This window comes from Rana temporaria, chromosome 7, assembly GCF_905171775.1.
Source record: "Rana temporaria chromosome 7, aRanTem1.1, whole genome shotgun sequence".
Taxonomy (NCBI): domain Eukaryota; kingdom Metazoa; phylum Chordata; class Amphibia; order Anura; family Ranidae; genus Rana; species Rana temporaria.
In genome coordinates this window covers 21,711,936-21,736,697 of record NC_053495.1, presented here as the reverse complement: position 1 = coordinate 21,736,697, position 24,762 = coordinate 21,711,936, and the positions used below count along the sequence as shown (strand labels likewise).

At 44.9% G+C, this 24,762-nt stretch overlaps 1 protein-coding gene across 1 annotated transcript in view; it reads right to left on the bottom strand.

Annotated features, from left to right (window-relative positions):
- Window positions 1-847: 847 nt before the first annotated feature.
- The window catches only part of LOC120945156 (mitogen-activated protein kinase 14-like), a 42,915-nt gene continuing 19,000 nt past the window's right edge, over window positions 848-24,762 (bottom strand). Inside the window, exons 5-12 of the mRNA XM_040359054.1 lie at window positions 14,692-14,721; window positions 13,198-13,245; window positions 10,240-10,354; window positions 8,959-9,030; window positions 7,582-7,661; window positions 6,968-7,046; window positions 4,611-4,784; window positions 848-1,915 (exon numbers count right to left, since the gene is read on the bottom strand). Coding sequence (XP_040214988.1) covers window positions 1,854-1,915; window positions 4,611-4,784; window positions 6,968-7,046; window positions 7,582-7,661; window positions 8,959-9,030; window positions 10,240-10,354; window positions 13,198-13,245; window positions 14,692-14,721 — 660 coding nt within the window. The 3' untranslated portion in view covers window positions 848-1,853. The remainder of the gene's footprint in view (window positions 1,916-4,610; window positions 4,785-6,967; window positions 7,047-7,581; window positions 7,662-8,958; window positions 9,031-10,239; window positions 10,355-13,197; window positions 13,246-14,691; window positions 14,722-24,762) is intronic.

Sequence of the window (24,762 nt, the reverse complement as noted above, 5' to 3'; positions counted from 1 at the left end):
ATTCTATGGACACAGCTGGGTCTATCATTTAGTTCAATTGACTTTTTCTTGAAACACAAAGCTTTATCCATTTTAAAGATTAATTTTACCTTTCCATCACTGTGTGACGCGAATCATTAAAACACTTCATGACAGATGTAATTCCATTTAATGTTAATATAATACATGGCTCAGAAATATCCCAAAAAATAAGAACAAAATGCTAATTTCATAAACTGTAGCAGATGTTTTTGTTAAATATGTTAAGATTATTGCACAGAAAAAATGTATATTTGTGTTCATGTTTTTTTTTTTTTCCCCATAGTTGCATTGGTCCAACTTTGACCAATAGAAGTATACATATTCCACACCTGACCAATCGCCGTGGAAGCAGAGAATCATTGTAAGAGCTGAGGCCACTACAGTGATCCTTGTTGTCTTCCGGATTCTGTGCCCTGCTGTATAAGAAGCACAGGGACAGACCGCTCAGCACCAATGCTACTCGGAGAACACTGTGCATTATTCTCGATGGGCTAGATTCAGGTAGGGGCGCGCATTGTTACGGCGGCGCAGCATATCGTATTTACGCTACGCCGCCGTAAGTTAGAGAGTCAGATAGTTGCAGATAGAGAAAGGAGCTGTGTGTTAGTGGGCATCCTGACTCTCCTGTAGTCCAAGGGAGGGGGCGAGCACGACACTCCACACCAGGGAGAAAGCCTTGCATTACTGTGTGGAGTTACAGACAGAAGAACAGGAAGTGAGGATTTCTCAGAAGAAATAAGGACATTTAAAAGCAAAATGGAAGGATGAGGTAAGTGAAGGAGGACTGCACTAAGGTAAAGGAAGCTATTTAGGAAAAAAAAAATCCTTTACTACCCCTTTAATATATTATAAAGGAGATATTCAACAATGAATATGAGATCCCTTTAGGCTGGGTTCACATTTATGCAAATTGGATGTGGATTTTCTGCATTCAATTCGCATGACAGGAGAGTGTGCCTGGCTTGCAATGGAGCCGGTTCACACACCTCTGGGGCAGCCGCAGTTGCCACATTTGAAAAAGGGTCCTGTGCATCTTTGGTTCTGATCAGGTGCGAATTCAGGCAAAAATTTGGACCCGATTCACACCTGAACCGGTGTACAGGGACACACCGAACACCTTGGCTGCAGCATGTGTGAACCACGCCTTAGGCTCCATTCACACTTGTAGGACTCCAAAGTTGCGAGACTTTGGAGTGCATCGTTTGTGCAACTTTGGATAGGTGTGACTTGGATGTGGCTTTGACCAATGATAATGGACAGCTGTTGCATGTATGACATTCAGGTGCGACGTTTATGCAATTTTTGAGATTGCAGTCTATGGCATGCAAGTCGCATGAAAGTTGGAACAAAGTAGTGCAGGAACCTTTTAAAGTCACTGCAACTTTAAGTCGCACATATTTGAACAGTTGTCATGCAACTTTAATGTCCAAAGTTGCATAACAAGTCACACAAGTGTGAATAGAGCCTAATTCTGGCTGAAGCAGGTGGGTACAGAGATCTTCATGATGTAGTCCCAAGAAGGTATTAAGTGTCTCAATCTACCAACAACCATCCAAAACAGAAATAAAAGTTTGTTTGATGAAGCTTGTATGTCCAATAAAACTGGAGCTCCACAGGTTGTAAAAGACACATTCATGTTAGAAATATACGGATAACATTTTTATGTTCATAGTCCTATTTAGTCCGTAACAAAAAATGAGGGCTTTCCATTTGTAAGTTGGATCGATCGTTTGATGAACAGACTGTTCTTTGCTCTGATTCTGTTCTGGAGCTTTTTCCGAAGTCCCAGGATGCGGCTGCCTGGCAGACAACAAGGAACTGCACCGGTGTGGTTAAGTAGCGCGTTGGGTCGGGTTCTTCGGATCGAATGTCATGACTTCCATGTGACTTAAACCTGTGAAAACACAAATGAGAAATGGAATTTTGCAAACTTCTTGGAAGATCTGCTGACAAAATAAATATAATTAAAATCGCCCTTTACAAAGTACCGTATATACCGTATTTTCCGGCGTATAAGATGACTTTTTGGATGCAAAAAAATGCATCCAAAGTCGGGGGTCGTCTTATACGCCGGTGACAGTCTCCGTGCTGCGAGCGTCCATGATTTAAAAGCCGCTCCTTCTTCTCAGACTGTCCTGTGATAGGCGGAACACAAATCTTCCCAGCAACGACTGTGTTCCTCCTATCACAGATGCCTTCTCATCCTCAGACGAGAGGACGTCCGTGATAGGCGGAACACAGAACAGAGGCGCTGCTGGGAAAATTTGTCTTCCGCTTATCACAGGACAGTCTGAAAAGAAGGCGCGGCTTTTAAATCATTGACGCTCGCAGCACGGAGACTGTCATCGGCTTGTCAGAATCAACAAAACGTGAGTGATAGCACTGTTGGCACAGTGGGGGCAAGTGATGGCACAGTGGGGGCAAGTGGTGGCACAGTGGGGGCAAGTAATGTAATGGCACAGTGAGGCATGTAATGGCACAGTGCGATTTTAAAAAAGCCTGTTTCTGTCAGTGGTTCTGGCTACCCCTCAGCTTCCAGAAAGACTAGTAGGAAGGGGGTAGTCTTATACGGCGAGTATATCCCAAAACCAAAATTTTTCCTGGAAAATTAGGGGGTCGTCTTATACGCCCAGTCGTCTTATACGCCGGCAAATACGGTACTCGAGTATAAGCCGAGTTTTTTATCAATTTTTTTGGTGCTGAACCCCCCCCCCCCCCCCCCCCCGGCTTATACTCGAGTCACTTTTTTGCGCCTGATCTCCCGGACTTTGGGGACCCGGTAACAGCCGACCATAGGTCCCCTATGGCTTACCCTACAGGTAAGCCTATAATAAGGATTACCGGTAGGTACTGTAAATATCTTCTAAACCTGTACCGTTCAGACGATATTAACCAAATACATCTGCGCTGACGTCATCGGCGCATGCACACTGAAGAATGGGCACGATCGTGCCGTTTCTATAGTGCCCATGCCGCGACCATCGGCATTCGCAGGAGTGACGTCACGCGACTTTGGCTAGTTGAGACCCGTTTGTTGATTGACCGAAAGAGGAAGTGTTCAGATTGGCCACCGAGGAGGGAGGAGACGGAAGCCGTCGAGAAGGGGAAGGAGAAGCTGCTTGCGATGCCTGCTGCTCAGCGATTTTTATCAGGACTGCGATATTGCGGTGGACAAATTGGACACTTTTGACACATTTTTGGGACCAGTGACATTTATACAGCGATCAGTGCTGTAAAAATGCACTGAATACTGTATAAATGTCACTGGCAGGGAAGGGGTTACAACTAGGGGGCGATCAAGGGGTTACCTGTGTTCCCTAATGTGTGTTCTAACTGTGGTGTACTTAGTATGAACACACGATCTGTCTCCTCTCCCCTGAGAGAACCGGGATTTGTGTGTTTACACGCACAGGTCCCAGTTCTCACTCTGTCACAAGCGATCGCGGGTGCCCGACGGTCATCGCGCCTGCCGAGCACTCGCATCGGCTCCGGGGACACTAATCGGGCGACGTACAGCTACGACGGCTCGCACAGGGAAGCCAACTTGCCGCAGTATGACTCCGGCGGCTGGTCCGGAAGCAGTTAAAGTTCATGTGTGTGTAAAGGCAGGCTTTCCAATACTTTTGAGAATATAGTATATATTTTTTAATATTCTACTCCTATATTCTATTCTATAATATATTCAATTTTCTTAATTATATTATATGTTCTAATCTATTCTATGTTCTATTCTATTTTATATTCTATTTTATATTCTCTTCTTATTTATATTCTATTCTATTTTATATTCTATATTCTATTTTATATTCTATATCCTATTCTATGTTATATTCTATTTTATATTCTATATTTTCTTTTATATTTTTTTATATATTCTAAATTAATTTGTTTCCTCCGTCCTTTTTTTCTTTCATTTCCTCATTTGGCTCTCTATTTTTCTCTTTCCTTTCTTCCTTTTCCTCCTCAATTTCTATTTATTTTAAGTATTTAAAGGGGTGTTCCACTCATTTTTTATGTTTATTAAAAGTCAGCAGCTACAAAAAGTGTAGCTGCTGGCTTTTAATAAACATACACTTACCTGCTCCACCGTCCAGCGCCGCGCCGCACGGAGCTCCGCTCCTCTCCCCCCCCTCCCTGCCGGCGTCTCCATCCTAACTGTGGGAACCCGGCCGTGACAGCTTTCGGCTTCACGGCCGGGCACTCACTGCGTGAGCGCCATGATTGGACAGGCGATCGCCTACAGGAGGGGCTGCCAAAAGGCGATTAGACTATTTGCCTTTGCAGCCCCTCGGCGGAAGGAGGAAGTGGGACAGGAAGTCCCACTCCTCCTGAAGCCCCCACTCCCCCCCCAAAAAAATTACATGCCAAATGTGGCATGTAAGGAGGCGAGGAGTGGATTAAGCAGAGTTCCACTTTTGGGTGGAACTCAGCTTTAAATATGTAAAGGATCTTGTAATCTACTGGAGCTTCCTCTTTAATCTGCGTGCTTTGACCCCGGCCTTCTGCCTTGTTTTATGTATCCATCCCATTGGCTTTTATTGTGTGATCCCGCCTGTGTTTAGAATAATAATAAAACACGAGTACATTACTTTTCCACTCGGCGATACCAAGGTTCAGGTTTTCAAAGGAATCGTCGTATTTCTCTGCAGGCGGGTCAGGGTCTGAGTCCTGGAATTCTTCTAGGTACGGATGTGCCAGACATTCTGCAGCCGATAACCTTTTTTCTGGGTCCAGTTCCAGCATTTTCTCCAGCAGATCAATCTCTGGTGAGACAGGAAGGAAATCCGTTAGCTACCTGTCTAGATTGTAAATGCCAAGTCAAATATTGACTGCGGGTGACTCATGTTGAATTGAAGGGTGATTCTATGCACGGCTGCACCGTGCGGTCACGTATTTCAGTTTTAAGACACTTTTGCCTCAATTCAGGAGGCTTTACACAAGGATAAGGATCTTTATGTGACTTTTATTTCCAAATCTCATTGAACTCTGCTCAAAATAATTATCACTTCTTTTAACTTGTTGGAGCCCGGGCCATTGTCAAATGATGGCTCTACAGGTCCGGGAGGGTGTCTTTTTACGGCCTCGGCTCCTCCGGCCACTGGGGGGCGCGCCACTGAGATGCCGATGCGCGCGCCTGGCAGCCGCGATGTCCACCAGGTACCCGCAATCACCCGTTACACAGCCAAGGACGAGGATCTCTGTGTGTAAACAGAGATCCACGTCCTGTCAGGGAGAGGAGACTGATGCTGTGTCCCTTGTACCTAGGGACACAGATTGGTCACCTCCCCCAGTCAGTCCCCTCCCCCTACAGTAAGAATCACTCCCAGGGAACGTATTTAACCCCTTGATTTCCCCCTAGTGTTAACCCCTTCCCCACCAGTCACATTTATACAGTAATCGGTGCATATTTATAGCACTGTTCGCTGTATAAATGTGAATGGTCCCAAAAATGTGTCAAAACTGTCCGCCATAATATCGCAGTCCTGACAAAAATTGTAGATAACCGCCATTACTAGTAAAAAAAATGATAATAAAAAAAATGTCATAATTCTATCCCCTATTTTGTAGACGCTATAACTTTTGAGCAAACCAATCACTATACGTTTATTGCGATTTTTTTTTTTTTTTACCAAAAATATGTAGAATACGTATCGGCCAAAACTGATAAAAAAAAATTGGGATATTTATTATAGTAAAAAGTATTGTGTTTTTTTCAAAATTGACGCTCTTTTTTTGTGTATAGCACATAGCAGACAGCCTTTTTGCCCACCCTTTTACCGGCCCTGCCCTCCATGTACACTATATTACCAAAAGTATTGGGACACCTGCCTTTACACACACATGAACTTTAATGGAATTCCAGTCTTAGTCTGTAGGGTTCAATATTGAGTTGGCCCACCCTTTGCAGCCATAACAGCTTCAACTCTTCTGGGAAGACTGTCCACAAGGTTTAGGAGTGTCTATGGGACAGCAGGCCCCCCACAGCAGGTGTCCCCCATCAGAGCCCCCCCAAAGCAGTTTCCCCCCATCAGAGCCCCCCCACAGCAGGTTTTCCCTCATCAGAGCCCCCCACATCAGGTGTCCCCATCAGAGCCCCCCACATCAGGTGTCCCCATAGATCAGTACTTGTCCAATAGATCCCTGTACCTCGGGCGCGCTGGGAGCAGAAGCATATTACACCCGCAGAGGGGGCGGGGCAGACAGGAGACTGCTCCATGCACACCGGACAGAATTAATTAGTGGAGCCTAGTGCCGAAACGTGTTCCGGTAATAGGCTCCACTGTTGTACCCAGCCCGGATTCCGGGGGAAAGCCGGAGGTATGCGCTCTTGTCAGTTGCCAGCGGAGAGAGCAAGCAGGATGGGGAACCGCAGCACCTGCTACATGCGCTCTGCCTCTGGACACAGATAAGGAGGAGGGAGGGGAGCACTTGGAGCTTCGGCGCCCCAACCTCTACGGCGCCTGGGTGCGGAGCACCCGGTGCACCCTGCCTAGGATCGGCCCTGTTTAAAGGCTCTTCAGATTCCTTTGGGCCACAGCTTTAGGTAAGTAGGCATCTGAGGATGGCGAGGGGGGGTGGTTACTTTAGGTCAGTTGTGTAGGCCAATGGGATTATTGTACTTTCTATGCACAGATTTTAATAGTTCAATACTAAATCCAAATCTAAAAGAAGAAAAGTTTGGCTATACACACACTTTAAATGTGCACACATTGCTGAAGTAATAGACTGTGGGAATAATGCTGGATATGGACATTTCTGACAAGGTCCTGGTTGGACCTGTGACACAATATAAAAGAAAAGAGGGAGGAACTATGCAAATACCCAAATATTACAGAAAGGTGAATTTAGAAAACATCAAGACAGGGCACACCCAGTTCACAGATGATCTACTCATTCCTGCTATTATGGGTGGATAATGGGTTGTCTCATTGGGCGGTTTTCATACCTAGCGCGTTCATTGTCGGGAAAACCTCTTTAAAATTCTTCTTTTGCTTGTGTGGTAGCATTTTTAAATAGTCTTGAGCCTGTAGAGAGAAATAAAGGGCTGCAAATTAGTAGTAGTAAAAAACAGTGATGTTTGCACTTTAAAGAGTGTTCATAAATGTCCAAAATCACTAACTGGAGAAGAAGAGTCCCACACTACGTGATGAAGATGGAAAATGGCTGTTAGGATAGCCGAGGTAACACCAAACACCAGAGGTTTAGGGAAATGCCAGTGACCCCCTAGTTAGAGTGGTCAATGTACACTCATTTAAACAGCAGGAACAAGCTATTTTGCTATTTTCAATTTAATTGATTCACTTTAAGTATTGTTGCAATTTACATATCATTTATGGTCACTGTCTAGTTTATATGCGCTGCAATTTTTTTGGATCTTTATAGAATGCGACAAATACCTGGGAGAATGTGATATCCCTCCAGGATGCAGCGTTTGCACCTCTAGCAGCCAATCATTAGTCCCAAACACTTCCATTTTAAGACGAGATGCAAAATCATGGCCACAGAGGGGCAGCCTACATAACTGGCCAACGTCGATCTGTAGAACATATGGGTACTTACATGTTTGCTTTCCATCTTGATGATTAATGATGGTTGGGGACTTCCTATTACCTCAATAATTTTGTTCAGTTCATCAAAATCTGAATGTACATTAAGTAAACAATTATGCCACAACACATACACAGAAAATCCTCTTTCCCCGCATTTTAAAGGAAAACTATAATGGTTTTGGGTCATGATTTGACACTATTGTGTCTTGTAGTGTTCAGTTCATCAGTTCATCGTCTTGTCCCAAAGTGCACTCTTTCTGGGAGGAGGTAACGCAGTTCATAACCTCGCTTTTAACAATTCCAATCCCGAAGACTGTATCGGTTTGTTTGCTGGGCCTGATGACCCTCATAGGACTATTGCTCTTTAATACCTGTAAGGCAATATTATTACTAACATGGAAACAATCAGAGGCTCCCTCCCTGAATTCTTGGAAATCTCTGATCAATTCTGCAATTCCATTATATAAAGTCACATATCACTCTTGTGGGAGTATTGCTAAATTTGACAAAGTGTGGAAAATATAGCTGGAAATTATCTCCACTAACGCTGCTCAAGAATAGGGGTTATATCTGATGTGCTCTAATTACTCTTTCTATATTATGACCAGCTAAGACTCTCACAATATTCCTCTGTTTAAATTCCTTGGTATACTAGGCTTAGTACAAAAGTTTCCTCTTGGGACATTTCACTCCTATTGAAGATGTGCAGCGTGTTCTAAATTCCATCGCTTTTTCAAATGGAAAGACTGAGCAGTTGAATTTTGAGTTGATCTATTGTATTGTTGGGTAGATAACCTGTTGTTATGTACCTGTTTATATAGTTGTATTTCTCAAGCCGGGGAATGCCCAAAGGCTCTTTGTTGTAACTTTCTTAATTCTTTGCAAATACCAATTAAGAGAAAAAAAAAAGGTCCCTTAGCATGGCTTGCGCATATATTTGCAAATGTGTGCAAACAAAACCCTCTGTTTTTAACGTAAACTGTTAGATGGGGCAAATTTGGTTGTTTTGCAGGCTGGCTGGTAAGTGTGCTAGGAAATCTTTTGTCTGTTTGTGATGTGCATTACCTTTCCATGTTCACCTTGCTGCAAAGGCCAGTTGTAGGTTGGGGGTGGTTGCCACTTTTTTTGTACTTCTCTGATCTTCTGCCTGCTGCCTGGCCTGAATTTGCCGACGTTCAGCCTATCAACCCATACCAACTGCTGCCAAGAACTATGTGGCACACATGCCACGCCGTGCCCTTGCACCACCTGTCACTTTCCTGGGAGCCCTGAGCGGGAGGTGTAGGAGAGGCCATCAAAAGAAATTCAGGTTCCTCTACCAGGTATTTCCAAAACTGGCCCTTACTGACATTTATACATTTATACAAAATTCTCACAAAAAGGATACAGTCTCCTCCTGGAAACAGAACACGGCCAGTGATCATTTCAGCCAAGATGCATCCAACAGACCAAATGTCCACTGTAAAGAGAACAAGAGTTGGGTTAGTAGGCCTGAGGACCTTGTATAGGAAGTGGTTGCCCATAGCAATCAATCAGGGCTCCATTCCTTTTTTCTAGTCTACTGACATACATAACACTGTTTTGGAGCTGCCTGCACATGATGTCATCCTTTATGGTCACTCTACAGTGTTTGCACTTTCTTCCTATAGGTGCATGGATTTCCTCAAGGTACACCATTTTACGCCCAAAAGCCATAAAAATATTAGCAGGTCGAAGAAAAAAAAAATATATATTAGCAGGTCAATCAGGTTTTGCCCAGATTGAAATGAGAGCTTTTGTACGGTAGAGACAACAGATTTTAAGCTCATTAGATAGTAAGAACTGGTGTAAATGGTTCATTAGCATCTTTAATGTGGCCCTATATCTGGCCCATACTGCTATTTCTCAGTTGGTTACTCTGGGCCATATTCTTGTAGTTTTCCCGCGGCCGTAGCGTAAGCCATTTACACTACGCCGCCCCAACTTACAGGAGCAAGTGCTGTATTCCTCAAGCACTTGCTCCGTAGTTTGGGGCGGCGTAGTGTAAAAGGCCCGGCGTATCCCCGCGTAATTCAAAGGCGGCGGCTTATATTTAAATTAAGCGCGCCCCCGTGCCGATCGAACTGCGCATGCGCCGGGCTAAAAATAGCCCAGTGCGCATGCTCCAGTTCTCGACGGAAAACGTCAATGATGCCGACGTGTGCGTCATTGACATAAAGTCGTATTCAAGAACGACTTACGAAAACGACGTACCCGACGGGAAAAGACGACACAGACCCAACGCCATACTTAACATGGCATACGTCGGACTGGTGTAAGGTTACCCCTCATATAGCAGGGGTAACCTTACACTTACTCAAGCGACGGTTACGCGACGCGATTTCGTTCGGGAATCAGCGTATCAGGCTCATTTGTATAAACAAATGAGACCTGAACGTAAACGCCACCTAGCGGCCGGCGGCGAATTACATTTAAGATCCGACAGTGTAAGTGACTTACACTTGTCGGATCTACAGCGTATCTATGCGAAAATGATTCTAGGAATCACTCGCATAGATACGCGGTCAAAAAAGAGAGATGTGACGGAGTTTCCTGAGATTCTCCGTCGTAACTCTTCTGAGAATATGGCCCTCTGCCAAGTTACACTTTTACCTCAATTTTGCAAAATGCATGGCATTTCTGAAGTCACCTGTTTGGTTGTAGTGCATCCAATTTAAAATAATTTCTGGTGCTCTGTACCAGCGTGTCACCACGTATCCAGTCATTTCACTCTCCGTTTGGCGAGCCAGCCCGAAATCTAAAATCTAAAAGACAGAAATGAATCTCATTGCTATACAAAAAAAGCTTCATTAGACATAATTAGATTATAATTATTCTGGTCTACAAGCATGCCCCTAGGCTACTGCTGGGATTTCCATATAATGTACTATTCAATGCAAATAAATAAATACATTAGAATAATGTGGTTAATGAACCGATGTCTCCATGTCTCATTTTTTGGAAATGCGGACATTTATTGGACCGTCCTTGGTTTATTCTATAACTCACCGCAAAGAGCAGCAATAATATGCAGTTCACTAGCCCAAAATTGTATAGTTGGATCAGTGATAGGTGAATGCTAATTGGGTATAATGGCTCGCTCCATTTTATGGATTAAGTTTTTTTCAACGTTGTTGGTCTTTTTTCATTTATTTAGCAAAAAATAAAAACCCAAGTGGTTATATACCACCAAAAGAAAGCTCTTGCTGTCCAAAAAATAATGAAAAAATAATCAGTTTAGCATGTGTTGCATGCCTGAATAACTCTCATTCAAAGTATGACAGCACTGAAAGCTGAAAATTGCCCTGGGCAAAGTGGTTAAATATGCTTGTCCAGAATAAAGCTTACACTGGACCAACCTGAAACAAGGAAAAACGCATATATGGAGCCCGTGGGCCGCGCACCCTGAAATTGCAAAAACAAAAATGGGAAGGTCCCCCAGTGTTTTTTTTTAGCGGCATGATGTTCTAGATAAATAAGAGTAGTTGGATAATATTGAAATTAAAATCTTTACTAAGTTTCAACATTACAGTAAAATATACAACATGGTTGGAGCTGATTGTATGCCATTTCATTAACCTTTGAGTGGTAAATATAATTTCAACATTATCCTCTCAGCAGATGTTAACATTTTTGTTAGAGGGATGTAACTTTAATATTTTTTCTAATTATAATCCATCAGAGTACAATTCCCCTGAAGAAGACCGTGACAGTTTAGGTCGAAACGCGTTGGGGTACTCATATGGAAACCAATTGAAACTACGGTGTAACATGCATTGTATTGTTGTCGATTTTTTACCACTGTTATTTCTTCATTTATGTATAATCAGAGTGTACCATATGTATATTATCTTTTTAATTAAACCTGTTACTTTCCCATGCATGGGCAAAGCACAGGTAAGCATTACGTTTCAAAGCCCATCTCCAGGAACAGCTATATATACCGTAGTTCTCCTCTACAAGTGTGCAAAGTTTGCTGTCTGGGGACCTACGGCCGGGGAGCACCGATTTTTCAAAGCCGGGCACCCCTTCTATATACACCCATGTTAAACGTAAGTCTAGTCATGGACACAGTGAGGCATGGGCACAGTGAGGCATGGGCACAGTGAGGCATGGACACAGTGAGGCATGCACATGGACACAGTGAGTCAAAATGAGGCATGCACATGGACACCCTAGGCTTATACTCGAGTCAATAAGTTTTCCCGGTGTTTTGTGGTAAAATTAGGTGCCTCGGCTTATATTCGTGTCGGCTTTTACTCAAGTAAATACGGTATATATATTTTTTAATTATTATTTAATACCCACATTAACACTTATTTATGTTCCTACTTTAGTGGTTCTCTAACCTCTGCTGAGCAATTCTGTACAGCGGGGAACTGTAGCTTTAACTCCCTGCTGTATCCAAATGGTGCCTATGAACAACGCCAGTTATGGTGTTGTACCCCTATGCCCCTCACACTGCTGTGCTATTCACAAAGGAGTTGTAATTCACAGGCATGGCCAAGACAGTAAAGAATTGCAGCTCTGACCACTGGCTGGATAGAGGACACTTTCTATCTGTGTTGTGGATCAAAAGGTCTCTCTTTAGTTGAACCTCCCTAGTGGGACCCATGTAGACAGAAAAAGGAAGCCATGATAAAGATATCCTTCTGCTGTATACAAGAAGCTTCCAGCGCATGTTTTGACACTCTGCACAACAGGTTATGGGTCCCTGACACCCAGGCATTGGAGAGGATACTACAAGCCTAGTAGGCACTGGAAAGAATTATACAGTGAGTACTGTATATGGCAAGCAGATGACAGAGCAGTTCAGATGTGAAGTTTGCAATTGCAAAGCTGAACAATGCCAATTACCAGCTGTGGAAGTTTAAACTGGAAGCGTTTCTTAGTAGGGATGACATGTGGCAAGTGCTGAATACAGACAGACCAACAAACGGAGAGATGGAGGACTGGGACAGGAAGGATAGACAGGAAAAAGTGACCATAAGCTTACTAGTGAAAAATAACCAGCTTATCCACATAAGAACAGAGAAAACGGCCAAAGGTATGTGGACTTCATTACAGAAATTGCATGAGCATTCAAGTCTAAACAGCAAGCTAAGAAAGTTGTATAAGATGAGACTAGAAGGCAAACATATGTGTGACCACGAAAAGCTATGCTAGACATCATAGAGCAGCTATGCGCCATCGGAGAGGACATCAAAGTTACCCATAGTGTTTCCCAGCTCCTCTGAAGCCTTCCAGAGACATATACTGCTCTTATTAACACTTTTGAAAGACCCAAACAGGAACTAACAAACAAGGCCAATGGCGCAATCACTGGGAAGGTCACCAACATATCGCCATTTCCAGGAAGGAGAGTTCTTCACAAAGGAGTTGTAATGACAGGACCCCAATGGTAGAAGGTCCAGGAAATTATGGGGTGAGGATACTTGTGATATCACTGCCATAATAAGGAAGAAAAACTTACATTTATAAACTGGTGAACCCCTTGTTACAAAGTGTAAAATAAAAGAACAAAAACTATTATATTTATCCTTTAAGAACAATGCCAAGCTTGGACTGATCAGTATTGCAAAGATGTTGAATTGGGTTGGTCATTTACCTTAATCTCATAGTTTTCATTCACCCCCAGATTACTCGGCTTTAAATCCTAAAATACAGAAAACAAGCATATGATTCAATATTCCTAATCAGAATAACTAAGTAATTTACAATCATTATGGCATGACCTTATTTTAAAGATTCAATTTTTTTTTTTAATAAATATTAGATTTGAATTTAGAAAGTGGACCTAAACACATCAACTTAAAGTGGAACTAAACCCATTGATTTAATGGTTTAAAAAAACAGTTACATTCTTAGCACGCCGGGAATGCCATCACATTTGCTTGTGCTCTCAACCAATCTGTCAAACCATCAAATGGCTGGTGTCATAACTGATCACATGGCAGTTACAGATCAAATAGAGTCCAAGGGGCAGATCCATGTAGCGCGGCGCATTCTTCCGTCCGGCGTAGCGTATCTCTGATACGCTACGCCGACGTAACTTACAGGATTTTTTTGTATCCTGAAGGAATTACCGCCGTAAGTTACGGCGGCGTAGTGTAACTTAGGCGGCGTAAGGGCGCGCAATTCAAATGTATGTGATGGGGGCGTGTTTTATGTTAATACGTCTTGACCCGACGTAAATGACGGTTTTTTTTTTAACTGCGAATGCGCCGTCCGTGGGGGTATCCCAGTGCGCATGCTCGAAATTAACCCGCAACAAGCCAATGCTTACGACGTTGACGTCATTCTACGCAAAGCCCTATTCGCGAACGACTTACGCAAACGATGTAACATTTTAAAAATTTGACACGGGAACGACGGCCATACTTAACATAGGATACGCCTCATATAGCAGGGGTAACTATACGCTGGAAAAAGCCTTACGGAAACGACGTAAAACAATGCGCCGGCCGGACGTACGTTCGTGGATTGCCGTATCTAGCTAATTTGCATACTCAACGCGGAATTCGACGGAAACGCCACCCAGCGGCCAGCGTTAATATGCACCTACAATCCGACGGCGTACTAAGACTTACGCCAGTCGGATCGAGCCCAGATTCAGTCGTATCTTGTTTTGTGGATACAAAACACAGATACGACGGGTCATTTTTTTAAATTACGCGCCGTTTTCAAAGATACGCCGGCGTAATTCGTTTGTGGATCTGGCCCCAAGATGGCAGCTTCCTTGGCTGAAAAGGATATGATGGTTTAGTTCTGCTTAACAGTTTCAAAACACAGTTACATTCCCAGCATGCCGCAAATGCCAACTGTCACATTCGCTTGTGCTTTCAACCTAACCGTCAAACTATCAAATGACTGGTGTCATAACTAATCACATGTGCAGCACCATGGCAGTTGCAGATCAAACAGAGGTCGAGATGGAAGCTTCCTTGGCTGCAGAGGATAGACGGGTTTAGTTCCGCTTTAAAGCCCAACTTTGGACCCCAAAAAACCCCACTCACTAAAGTGAGGGCTGTCCACTCCTCCATTTAAATGTTGCCATTTTGTGGGAGGGTAAGAATGTAAATGAAATGTGTAACAAACTTACCCTGTGCACGACACCCGCAGAATGAATATACTGGAAAAAATATAAATAAAGAATTAAAATATCATCAATAAAACGTGTCTGCTGGTAAAGTTCACCTCATTTCAAACATAATATAACAATAAGGGGTCTATTTATAAGGCTTACAGTAGACCTTTTTGCAACCTCTCCTGAATGATTTAACTTGACAGATAGTAACCCACAATTAAAACGTCCGTTTTACATGCAGCGTTTCGACACGTTTTGCCGCGTTTGCGTTAAGAAGCATTTCTAAAAATATATATATATATTAGCCAGATTCACAAAGAGTTACGCCGGCGTATCAGTAGATACGCAGTCGTAACTCGGAATCTAAGCCGTCGTATGTTTAAAGCGGGAGTTCACCCGAAAAAAAATTTTTAACCTTAGATTGAGGCTCATTTTGTCAAGGGGAATCGGGTAGTTTTTTAAAATCTAAGCAGTACTTACCGTTTTAGAGAGCGATCTTCTCCGCCGCTTCCGGGTATGGTCTTGGGGACTGGGCGTTCCTATTTGATTGACAGTCCATCGCGTCACGAGTAGCCGAAAGAAGCCGAACGTCGGTGCGGCTCTATACGGCGCCTGCGCACTGACGTTCCGCTACTTTCGGAAAATCGTGACACGATGTATGCGACCGTCGGAAGCCTGTCGGAAGACTGTCAATCAAATATGAACGCCCAGTCCCGCAGCCCATACCCGGAAGCGGCGGAGAAGATCGCTCTCTAAAACGGTAAGTACTGCTTAGATTTAAAAAAAAAACTACCCGATTCCCCTTGACAAAATGAGCATCAATCTAATGTAAAAATTAACTTTTCGGGTGAACCTCCACTTTAAGTGTATGCTCAAACTGAGATACACTGAGATGTCATCTTGCCTGGCGTGTCTTCCGGGTATCGCCGCTCCAGCGCTGTGATTGGCTGGAGCGGCGATGTCGTCACTCCCGTGCATGCGCACGGGAGATTTCATTCCGGCAAGGTCCATCGGCTGCCAGCCCTTTAGCCGAGGATCCCCCCTGTGCATGCGCCGCTGTAATTACAGCGGCGCATTGCGAGGGGAATATCTCCTAAACCGTACAGGTTTAGGAGATATTCTTTATACCTACAGGTAAGCCTTATTATAGGCTTACCTGTAGGTAAAAGTGGTAGTAAAGACTTTAATACCACTTTAATCATTTAGGAGCAGTTGTAAAAACGTCCCGTGTGCATGGAGCCTAAACACGGCTACACGCAGTTACTCACGTTTTTGGCTAATTTTTTTTTTTTTTTAAGAAATGCTTCTAAACGCAAACGCTGCAAAACACGGCATGTAAACGCGGCTAAACTGATGTTTTAAACGTCAATTTAAGTCGTTCAAGAGAGGTTGTAAAAAAGTCCCAAGTACATGAAGCCTAAAACATTTGTTGCATGACTGTCAGGCCCCGTACACACGAGGAGACATGTCCGATGAAAACGGTCCGTGGACCGTTTTCATCGGACATGTCTCCTGGGAGCTTTTGGTCTGATGTGTGTACACACCATCAGACCAAAATCCCCGCGGACAGAGAACGCGGTGACGTAGAAGACACCGACGTTCTCAAACACGGAAGTGCAATGCTTCCACGCATGCGTCGAATCAATTCGACGCATGCGCGGGATTTCGGGACGCTGGTTACACCTCATAACCAGCGGACATGTCCGATTAGGTGTACTAACCATCGGACATGTCCGACGGACATGTTTCCAGCGGACAAGTTTCTTAGCTTGCTAAGAAACTTTTGTCCGCTGGAAACCTGTCCGCTAGCCCGTACACACGGTCGGACATGTCCGCGGAAACTGGTCCGCGGACCAGTTTCAGCGGACATGTTCGACCGTGTGTACGCGGCCTCAGAATCATTTGTGCAAGCTGAACTAAATTTCACTGTATGTTCTCTAATAGACGAATTCTGTTATCATCAGCTCCATCTAGTGGCCAAAATGTATGGTTTTCTGAAATGCCTTTGAAATGTACCGCATTTTTTCCACTAGATGGAGCTGATGATACAGGAATTAATCTATTAGAATACAGATGGTGGCATTTTGTTCAGCTTGCACTAAAGTTTCTGACATTTGTTGAACAAATGTTTTATTAATACACCACAAAGTGTATTCCGCACTCCAATAAATGCCCATGTAATGTCTCCTTATAATGTCCCCTGTGTGTACGTGATAAGGATATTAGATTGTAAATGCATTTGGCGAACGGTTCTACACACTTGGCTGTCTGGGCTTTATAAATATGAGAAATATAAAATATATAACAGAGGGTCTGGCTGGTTACATGAACAGGAGCACTTTGCGAGGCCTGCTGACAGGCGTGATGAATGTCCCCGGCATTGGAGGATCAGATAAGCACAGCTAGATTGGGGTGGAATGTACATGATCCCGGCATTCCTCTCTGATACGGCCCATTTATCGAGTAGGAGGCAAACTGTAAACATACAGGAGCAAGATTGATATTATTTCTGTCTCTACTCCCTCCGAGCAATAAATATCTCCGAGGAATGTGCTTCCTACTGGCACAGAGGTGTTAGACCTTATGATCAACGCGTTTATTGATTTCCTTACTGGACAAAACAGGATCACCTACTGCGGCATACAAATCCAAAAAGTTTAAACCTTTTTTTTTTTCTATCCCAAGCTCCATGTTCTATAGCAAGCTGTATAAATGATGCTACATTCTCATTTAGTAAGTGAAAATATAACAGCGAAATAGTAATAAAGATGTGTAGAGCCCAGAAAACCTTACAAGATTTTGATCTAAAGACTTGTATGCTATTTGGCCAATGACCAATGCACCTACAGTGAGGCTATCAAGATTAAGTAACACTTAGGCCCCGTACTCACGACCAAACATGTCTGCTGAAACTGGTCCGCAGACCAGTTTCAGCAGACATGTTTGGCCGTGTGTTGGCCCGAGCGGACCATTTTCGGGCGGATCGGACAGGTTTCCAGCGGACAACTGTTTCCTGGACTTGCTTTAAAACAGTCCGCTGGAAACCTGTCCGCCCGGACATGTACGGTCGTCTGTACAGACCTACCGTACATGTCCTGCCGCCCGCCATCCCTCGCATGCGTCGAATGACTTTGACTCATGCGTGGAAGCATTTTAAAGGCGGGCCGCCCACGTCGCCGCGTCATTGTCGCGGCGACACCGCGTCATCGACGCGGCGACACCGCGGACACGCCCCGCGTATTGTTTACGCGCAGACTTCTGTTCGATGGTGTGTATAGCCATCGAACAGAAGTCCCCGGGCAGTCCCCGGCCAGACATGTCCGATGGAAACGGTCTGCAGACCGTTTTCATCGGACATGTCCTGCCGTGAGTACAAGGCCTTAGGCCTCGTACACACGATCGGTTAACCAGAGGACAACGGTCTGAAGGACCGTTTTCATCGGTCAAAACCGATCGTGTGTGGGCCCCATAGGTTATTTAAAGCGGAGGTTCACCCTAAAAATCATCTATATACCATTACATCCAGCATACTGCTGACATCTACAGTATGCTGGTATTTTTTTTTTTTTCCGCTGTACTTACCGTCTTATAGTTCTTTTCACCCGGCTCCGAGTTCTCGATCCCGCGGGGAATAGGCGTTCCTATGAAGAGGCGTAGATGATTGACGTGCAGGTAAGGCGCGTCACGCGTTCCGAAAATAGACGAACTAGGACTCGGCGCTATACGGCGCCTGCGCCTGCCGTGTAGAGCTGACTGCGCAGGCGCCGTATAAAGCCGAGTTCGTCTATTTTCGGAACGCGTGGCGCTCCTTACCCGCACATCAATCATCTATGCATGGGGCACTATTTACGTCCGCTGGACACTAGGACATTTTCTACTCTTACTAGCTCCAATCCGGCCCCCCTAAAGTCTGAAGGACAGTAAACTGGCCCTTTGTTTTCTTACCTTACATCGAAGCCCCCGCAGCGGTCCTCGTGCCCCCTTCGGTGGTGACATCTCTCCCCAGGGTTACGTCACCGCGGCTCCGGCCTATCACAGCACCGGAGCCGCGATGACGTCACTCCTGCATGGGAGCCGCCGGTAATGGTACGGTCACTGAAGCAACGGCACATATGTGCCGTTGCTTCAGTTTGCCCCAGTGCGCATGTGCCGATGACATCAGTACATGCAGGTTAGCCTTCTTATAGGCTTACCTGTAGCATAAAGTGGTCTGTAACCATGTTAAAGCGAAGGTTCACCCTAAAAACAAGTATATACCATTCCATCCAGCATACTGCCGACATGTACAGTATGCTGTTTTTATTTTTTTTTCCGCTGTACATACCGCCGTATAGCTATTTTCCCCCCGGCTTCCGGGTAGTGGATCCCGCGGGAGTGGGCGTTCCTATTCAGAGGCTAAGTGATTGACGTGATGACAAAAGCTTCCCCCCGGCGCATAATGTGCGTCACCAGTTTCCGAAAGAAGCCGAACGTTGGTGCGCAGGCGCCATATAGAGCCGACTCGCAGTTCGGCTTCTTCCGGAAACTGGTGACGCGTATTATGTGCTGAGGGAAGCTTTTTTCATCACGTCAATCACTTAGTCTCTGAATAGGAACGCCCACTCCTGCGGGATCCACTACCCAGAAGCCGGGGGAAAAATAGCTATACGGCGGTATGTACAGCAAAAAAAAAAAAAACAGCATACTGTACATGTCGGCAGTATGCTGGATGGAATGGTATATACATGTTTTTAGGGTGAACCTCTGCTTTAAAGTTCATGTGGGTGTAAAGGCAGGTGTCCCAATACTTTTGACAATAGTGGGCTAGATTCAGATAGCCCTGCATAATTTAGTGCGGGCGTAACGTATCTCAGATACGTTACACCGCCGTAAATTAGGGCACAAGTTCAGTATTCATAAAGAACTTGCACCCTAAGTTACGGCGGCGTAACGTATGGGGGCCGGCGTAAGCCCGCCTAATTCAAATGGGGATGATGTGGGCGTGTTTTATTTAAATTATTGTTGACCCCGCATGCGCCGTTCGTGAAAGAATCCCAGTGCGCATGCTCGAAATTCCGACGCAAATCGTCATTGCTTTCGACGTGAACGGAAATTACGTCCAGCCCTATTCGCGAACGACTTACGCAAACGACGTAAAAAATTTCAAAATTTGACGCGGGAACGACGTCCATACTTAACATTGCGTACGCCTCATAGAAGCAGGAGTAACGTTACGCCGGAAAAAGCCTTACGCAAACAACGTAAAAAAATTCCGCCGGGCGCACGTACGTTTGTGAATCGGCGTATCTAGGTCATTTGCATACTCTACGCCGAAAACGACGGAAGCGCCACCTAGCGGCCAGCGCAAATATGCGCCCTAAGATACGACGGCGTAAGAGACTTACGCCAGTCGGATCTTAGCCTAATTTCGGCGTATCTTGCTTTCTGAATACAGAAAGAAGATACGCCGGCGTAGCTTTGAATTTAAACGGCGTATCTATAGATACGCCGGCGTAAATTCTTGCTGAATCTAGCCCCTAGTGTATAACGGAAGGTCAGGAAGGGTATTAAGCATCAGACATCAGCTTGTTCTGACACTCCGATCTTGATAAGAGCAAGTGAAGGGGCCGCCATGACACTTCCTGGGTGAACACTCTGCTATTACAGGGAGTGCAGAATTATTAGGCAAATGAGTATTTTGACCACATCATCCTCTTTATGCATGTTGTCTTACTCCAAGCTGTATAGGCTCGAAAGTCTACTACCAATTAAGCATATTAGGTGATGTGCATCTCTGTAATGAGAAGGTGTGTGGTCCAATGACATCAACACCCTATATCAGGTGTGCATAATTATTAGGCAACTTCCTTTCCTTTGGCAAAATGGGTCAAAAGAAGGACTTGACAGGCTCAGAAAAGTCAAAAATAGTGAGATATCTTGCAGAGGGATGCAGCACTCTTAAAATTGCAAAGCTTCTGAAGCGTGATCATCGAACAATCAAGCGTTTCATTCAAAATAGTCAACAGGGTCGCAAGAAGCGTGTGGAAAAACCAAGGCGCAAAATAACTGCCCATGAACTGAGAAAAGTCAAGCGTGCAGCTGCCAAGATGCCACTTGCCACCAGTTTGGCCATATTTCAGAGCTGCAACATCACTGGAGTGCCCAAAAGCACAAGGTGTGCAATACTCAGAGACATGGCCAAGGTAAGAAAGGCTGAAAGACGACCACTGAACAAGACACACAAGCTGAAACGTCAAGACTGGGCCAAGAAATATCTCAAGACTGATTTTTCGAAGGTTTTATGGACTGATGAAATGAGAGTGAGTCTTGATGGGCCAGATGGATGGGCCCGTGGCTGGATTGGTAAAGGGCAGAGAGCTCCAGTCCGACTCAGACGCCAGCAAGGTGGAGGTGGAGTACTGGTTTGGGCTGGTATCATCAGATGAGCTTGTGGGGCCTTTTCGGGTTGAGGATGGAGTCAAGCTCAACTCCCAGTCCTACTGCCAGTTTCTGGAAGACACCTTCTTCAAGCAGTGGTACAGGAAGAAGTCTGCATCCTTCAAGAAAAACATGATTTTCATGCAGGACAATGCTCCATCACACGCGTCCAAGTACTCCACAGCGTGGCTGGCAAGAAAGGGTATAAAAGAAGAAAAACTAATGACATGGCCTCCTTGTTCACCTGATCTGAACCCCATTGAGAACCTGTGGTCCATCAAATGTGAGATTTACAAGTAGGGAAAACAGTTCACCTCTCTGAACAGTGTCTGGGAGGCTGTGGTTGCTGCTACACGCAATATTGATGGTGAACAGATCAAAACACTGACAGAATCCATGGATGGCAGGCTTTTGAGTGTCCTTGCAAAGAAAGGTGGCTATATTGGTCACTGATTTGTTTTTGATTTGTTTTTGAATGTCAGAAATGTATATTTGTGAATGTTGAGATGTTATATTGGTTTCACTGGTAAAAATAAATAATTGAAATGGGTATATATTTTTTTTTTGTTAAGTTGCCTAATAATTATGCACAGTAATAGTAGTCACCAGCACACACAGATATCCCCCTAAAATAGCTAACACTAAAAACAAACTAAAAACTACTTCCAAAAATATTCAGCTTTGATATTAATGAGTTTTTTGGGTTCATTGAGAACATGGTTGTTGTTCAATAATAAAATTAATCCTCAAAAATACAACTTGCCTAATAATTCTGCACTCCCTGTAATCATTTCTTATAGGAAATACACCAAAATAATCCTTTGAGATTCGGCTTCCTTTATTATTATTACACGGCTTCTTGCAATTGATTTTCAGCAGTCTTGCAGTGTAGGGGTGTTCATAAATTTACTGTGCGGGAACAAATCGATGAAGCTCGCCCATAATTCTTGCTCTCCGCATAGGACCGAAAAGTTTACTCCTGAGAACTCCGGGGGAAAGACTGGTTTGTTTAAAATGGTCATCTCATGAATGAGGACATTAAACGTATTTCTTCATACTAGTGACAACGCCGAGCCATTGGAGACCATTTATTTATCGTGGGTTTGTACGCAACGCATGTCACTGCAGTCATATCGCCGCAGTCCTCATCTGCCAATAGGAAACAGCTGGAAGACAGACAGAAGCAGGGCCATTTGAAGGAATTTGGGGGCCCCAAGCAAAATGGGGGCCCCCAAGAACCCCCCCCCCGCACGCAATCTCATATGCAATCTCAACCCGCCCCCCTGCAGTCCAGCCGGGAACAGGAAACTGAATCTACTGTACCACACGCGGTACCCGGCCGGACTGACAGGACTCCAGGAGGAAGGAAGAGGAGCTCGGCCACGCTACAGCCTGGGAAGTTGGGGGCCCCAAGCAATTGTTTGTTTTGCCTGTCCTGTAGCGACGGGCCTGGACATAAGTAACCATATAAAGTGGAGTCCTGGGATCTCTCACCAACTACCATTTAGGCCTATTTCTGCCAAGCTGAAGTCGGTGATGCTGGCAGAGTTCAGGAAAATGTAAGTGCCTTAAAGCTGAACTGCAGGCAAACGACTAAATACATATAAGAGAGCTTGTTTACCTGCAAACGTGTAGATCTGTCCCTCCAGACCTGAGATTTGCAAAGCTCTGCCACACAGCATAGGAGGCAATGTGATTCTTTTTTTTTTTTCCATTGGAGTTAAAGTAGTTGTAAATCTCAGACATGAAAAATTAAGAAGGCATATCCCTCTATAGTGTGTACTTGTCTCAATTCATAGCACTAAAGTTACTTTTACACTGGGGCGCTTTTCAGGCATTTTAGCCTAAGGCCCGGATTCACAAAGGCACACCCGGCACATCCCCTGCGCAACGCCTATGAAAATGCCATAATGAGTTGAAGTCAGTCTGGAGGAGTGGGTGTTCCTAGGCTAATTGGGCCATATTCTCATAGAAGTTACGATGGAGTATCTCAGGATACTCCATCGTATGTCCCTTTTTTGGCCAGTGTATCTATGCGACTGATTCTTAGAATAATTTTCGCATAGATACACTTAAGATCCGCCATCTGTAAGTCACTTACACTGGCGGATCTTAAATGTAATGACGCCGGCCGCCGCTAGATGGCATTTACGTGAAGGACTCATTTGCGTATGCAAATGATCCTTCTACGCCGATTCCCGAACGAGTTCGCGTCGCGTAACCGTCGCTAACGTCGTTTGCGTAAGAGGAAATTTAGTCCTGCTATATGAGGAGTAAATTTCCGCAAGTCCCACGTAGGCCATGTTACGGATGGCGTCGGGTCCGCGTCGTGTTTTTTCGTCGGGTACGTCGTTTGCGTAAGTCGTTCTTGAATACGACTTTACGTCAATGACGCACACGTCGGCGTCATTGACGTTTTCCGCCGAGAACTGGAGCATGCGCACTGCGCTTTTTGAAGCCCGGCGCATGCGCAGTTCATTAGAATCGGGGGCGCGCTTAATTTGAATACAAGCCGCCCCCTTGGAGATCCGCCAGGCTACGCCGGGGCATTTACACTCCGCCGTCCCAACTTATGGAGCAAGTGTTTGGGGAATACAACACTTGCTCCTGTAAGTTGGGACAGCGGAGTGTAAGTGCCTTAAGCGCAGCCCGCGGATTTTTAGAGAGAATATGGGCCATTGTATTTGTATACAGACTGCCCTGGGCCCCTCGCCCATGGGCCCCTGGGAAAAGTAATGCTCTGGGGCTCCTACAACGATGACAGTGCAGGTAAACAGACATCAAGTAGGTAGGAGGCAGACTGCCTCCCCTGTGTATCTATCACTCTCGGTACCATCATGGGGCCCCCAATTTCCGGGCAGCGTGGGCTCAAGGGCCAGCTGCTTTGGGGAAAGTGCAGGGGCCCCCCATGCAGCTGGGGCTTCTGGGCAGTGCCCAGGTGTGCCCTCTCATTAAGACAGCCCTGGACCTGGGTAACACTCACTTGTGATGTCGAGTGAAAGAGCTGAAAACCAATAGATGAAATGAGCACGTCAAAGACAGCTGGACTAGGGAGGAAAGTGCTAGATGGTGTTGGACGTCCTCCAGCCAGAAGATGAGGTAGCTCTGACTTGCTGCAGCTTCTAAAGCATGCTGCAAAAAGCTCACAGTGTGCAGTGAAATCAGAGGAAGCTATTTGAGAACAGCAGAGGAGCCTGTACAACTGTGCAAGACTGAAGGGGAAGCCTGGAGCTCATCTTTAAATATCCGTTCTGATCTGATATTTGTTATTATTTGTATTTTTGATTAGTGAATGTGGATTGTGCCTGGCAGACTCACACTTACCCTTCCACTAAGCACATTCCTCCTATAAACTCAGAATATAAACGCAGTTTTATTTTTCCAGGACTTGTTTTGCGGCGGGCGGGCGGACGGCGAGGTGTCTGAACACGTAGGTGGAATGTTTGCTGAGGGTTTCATTGTCTGGAGCTGCTGATAAGACGGGCCGGCTGACATTAATAAAGGGGGAGGGGCTGGCAGCGATCACAGGGGAAGGTCTGTTCGGTGCCCCCCAGTCCTGGGATGTTTCCTTCTCCTCCATTGTCCCCTGACAATATCCAAGTCATGTTCCCATACGAAAGCCTGACCCCCAATGTACAAAGATCAACATCTGTTTATTGGGTAATTGTG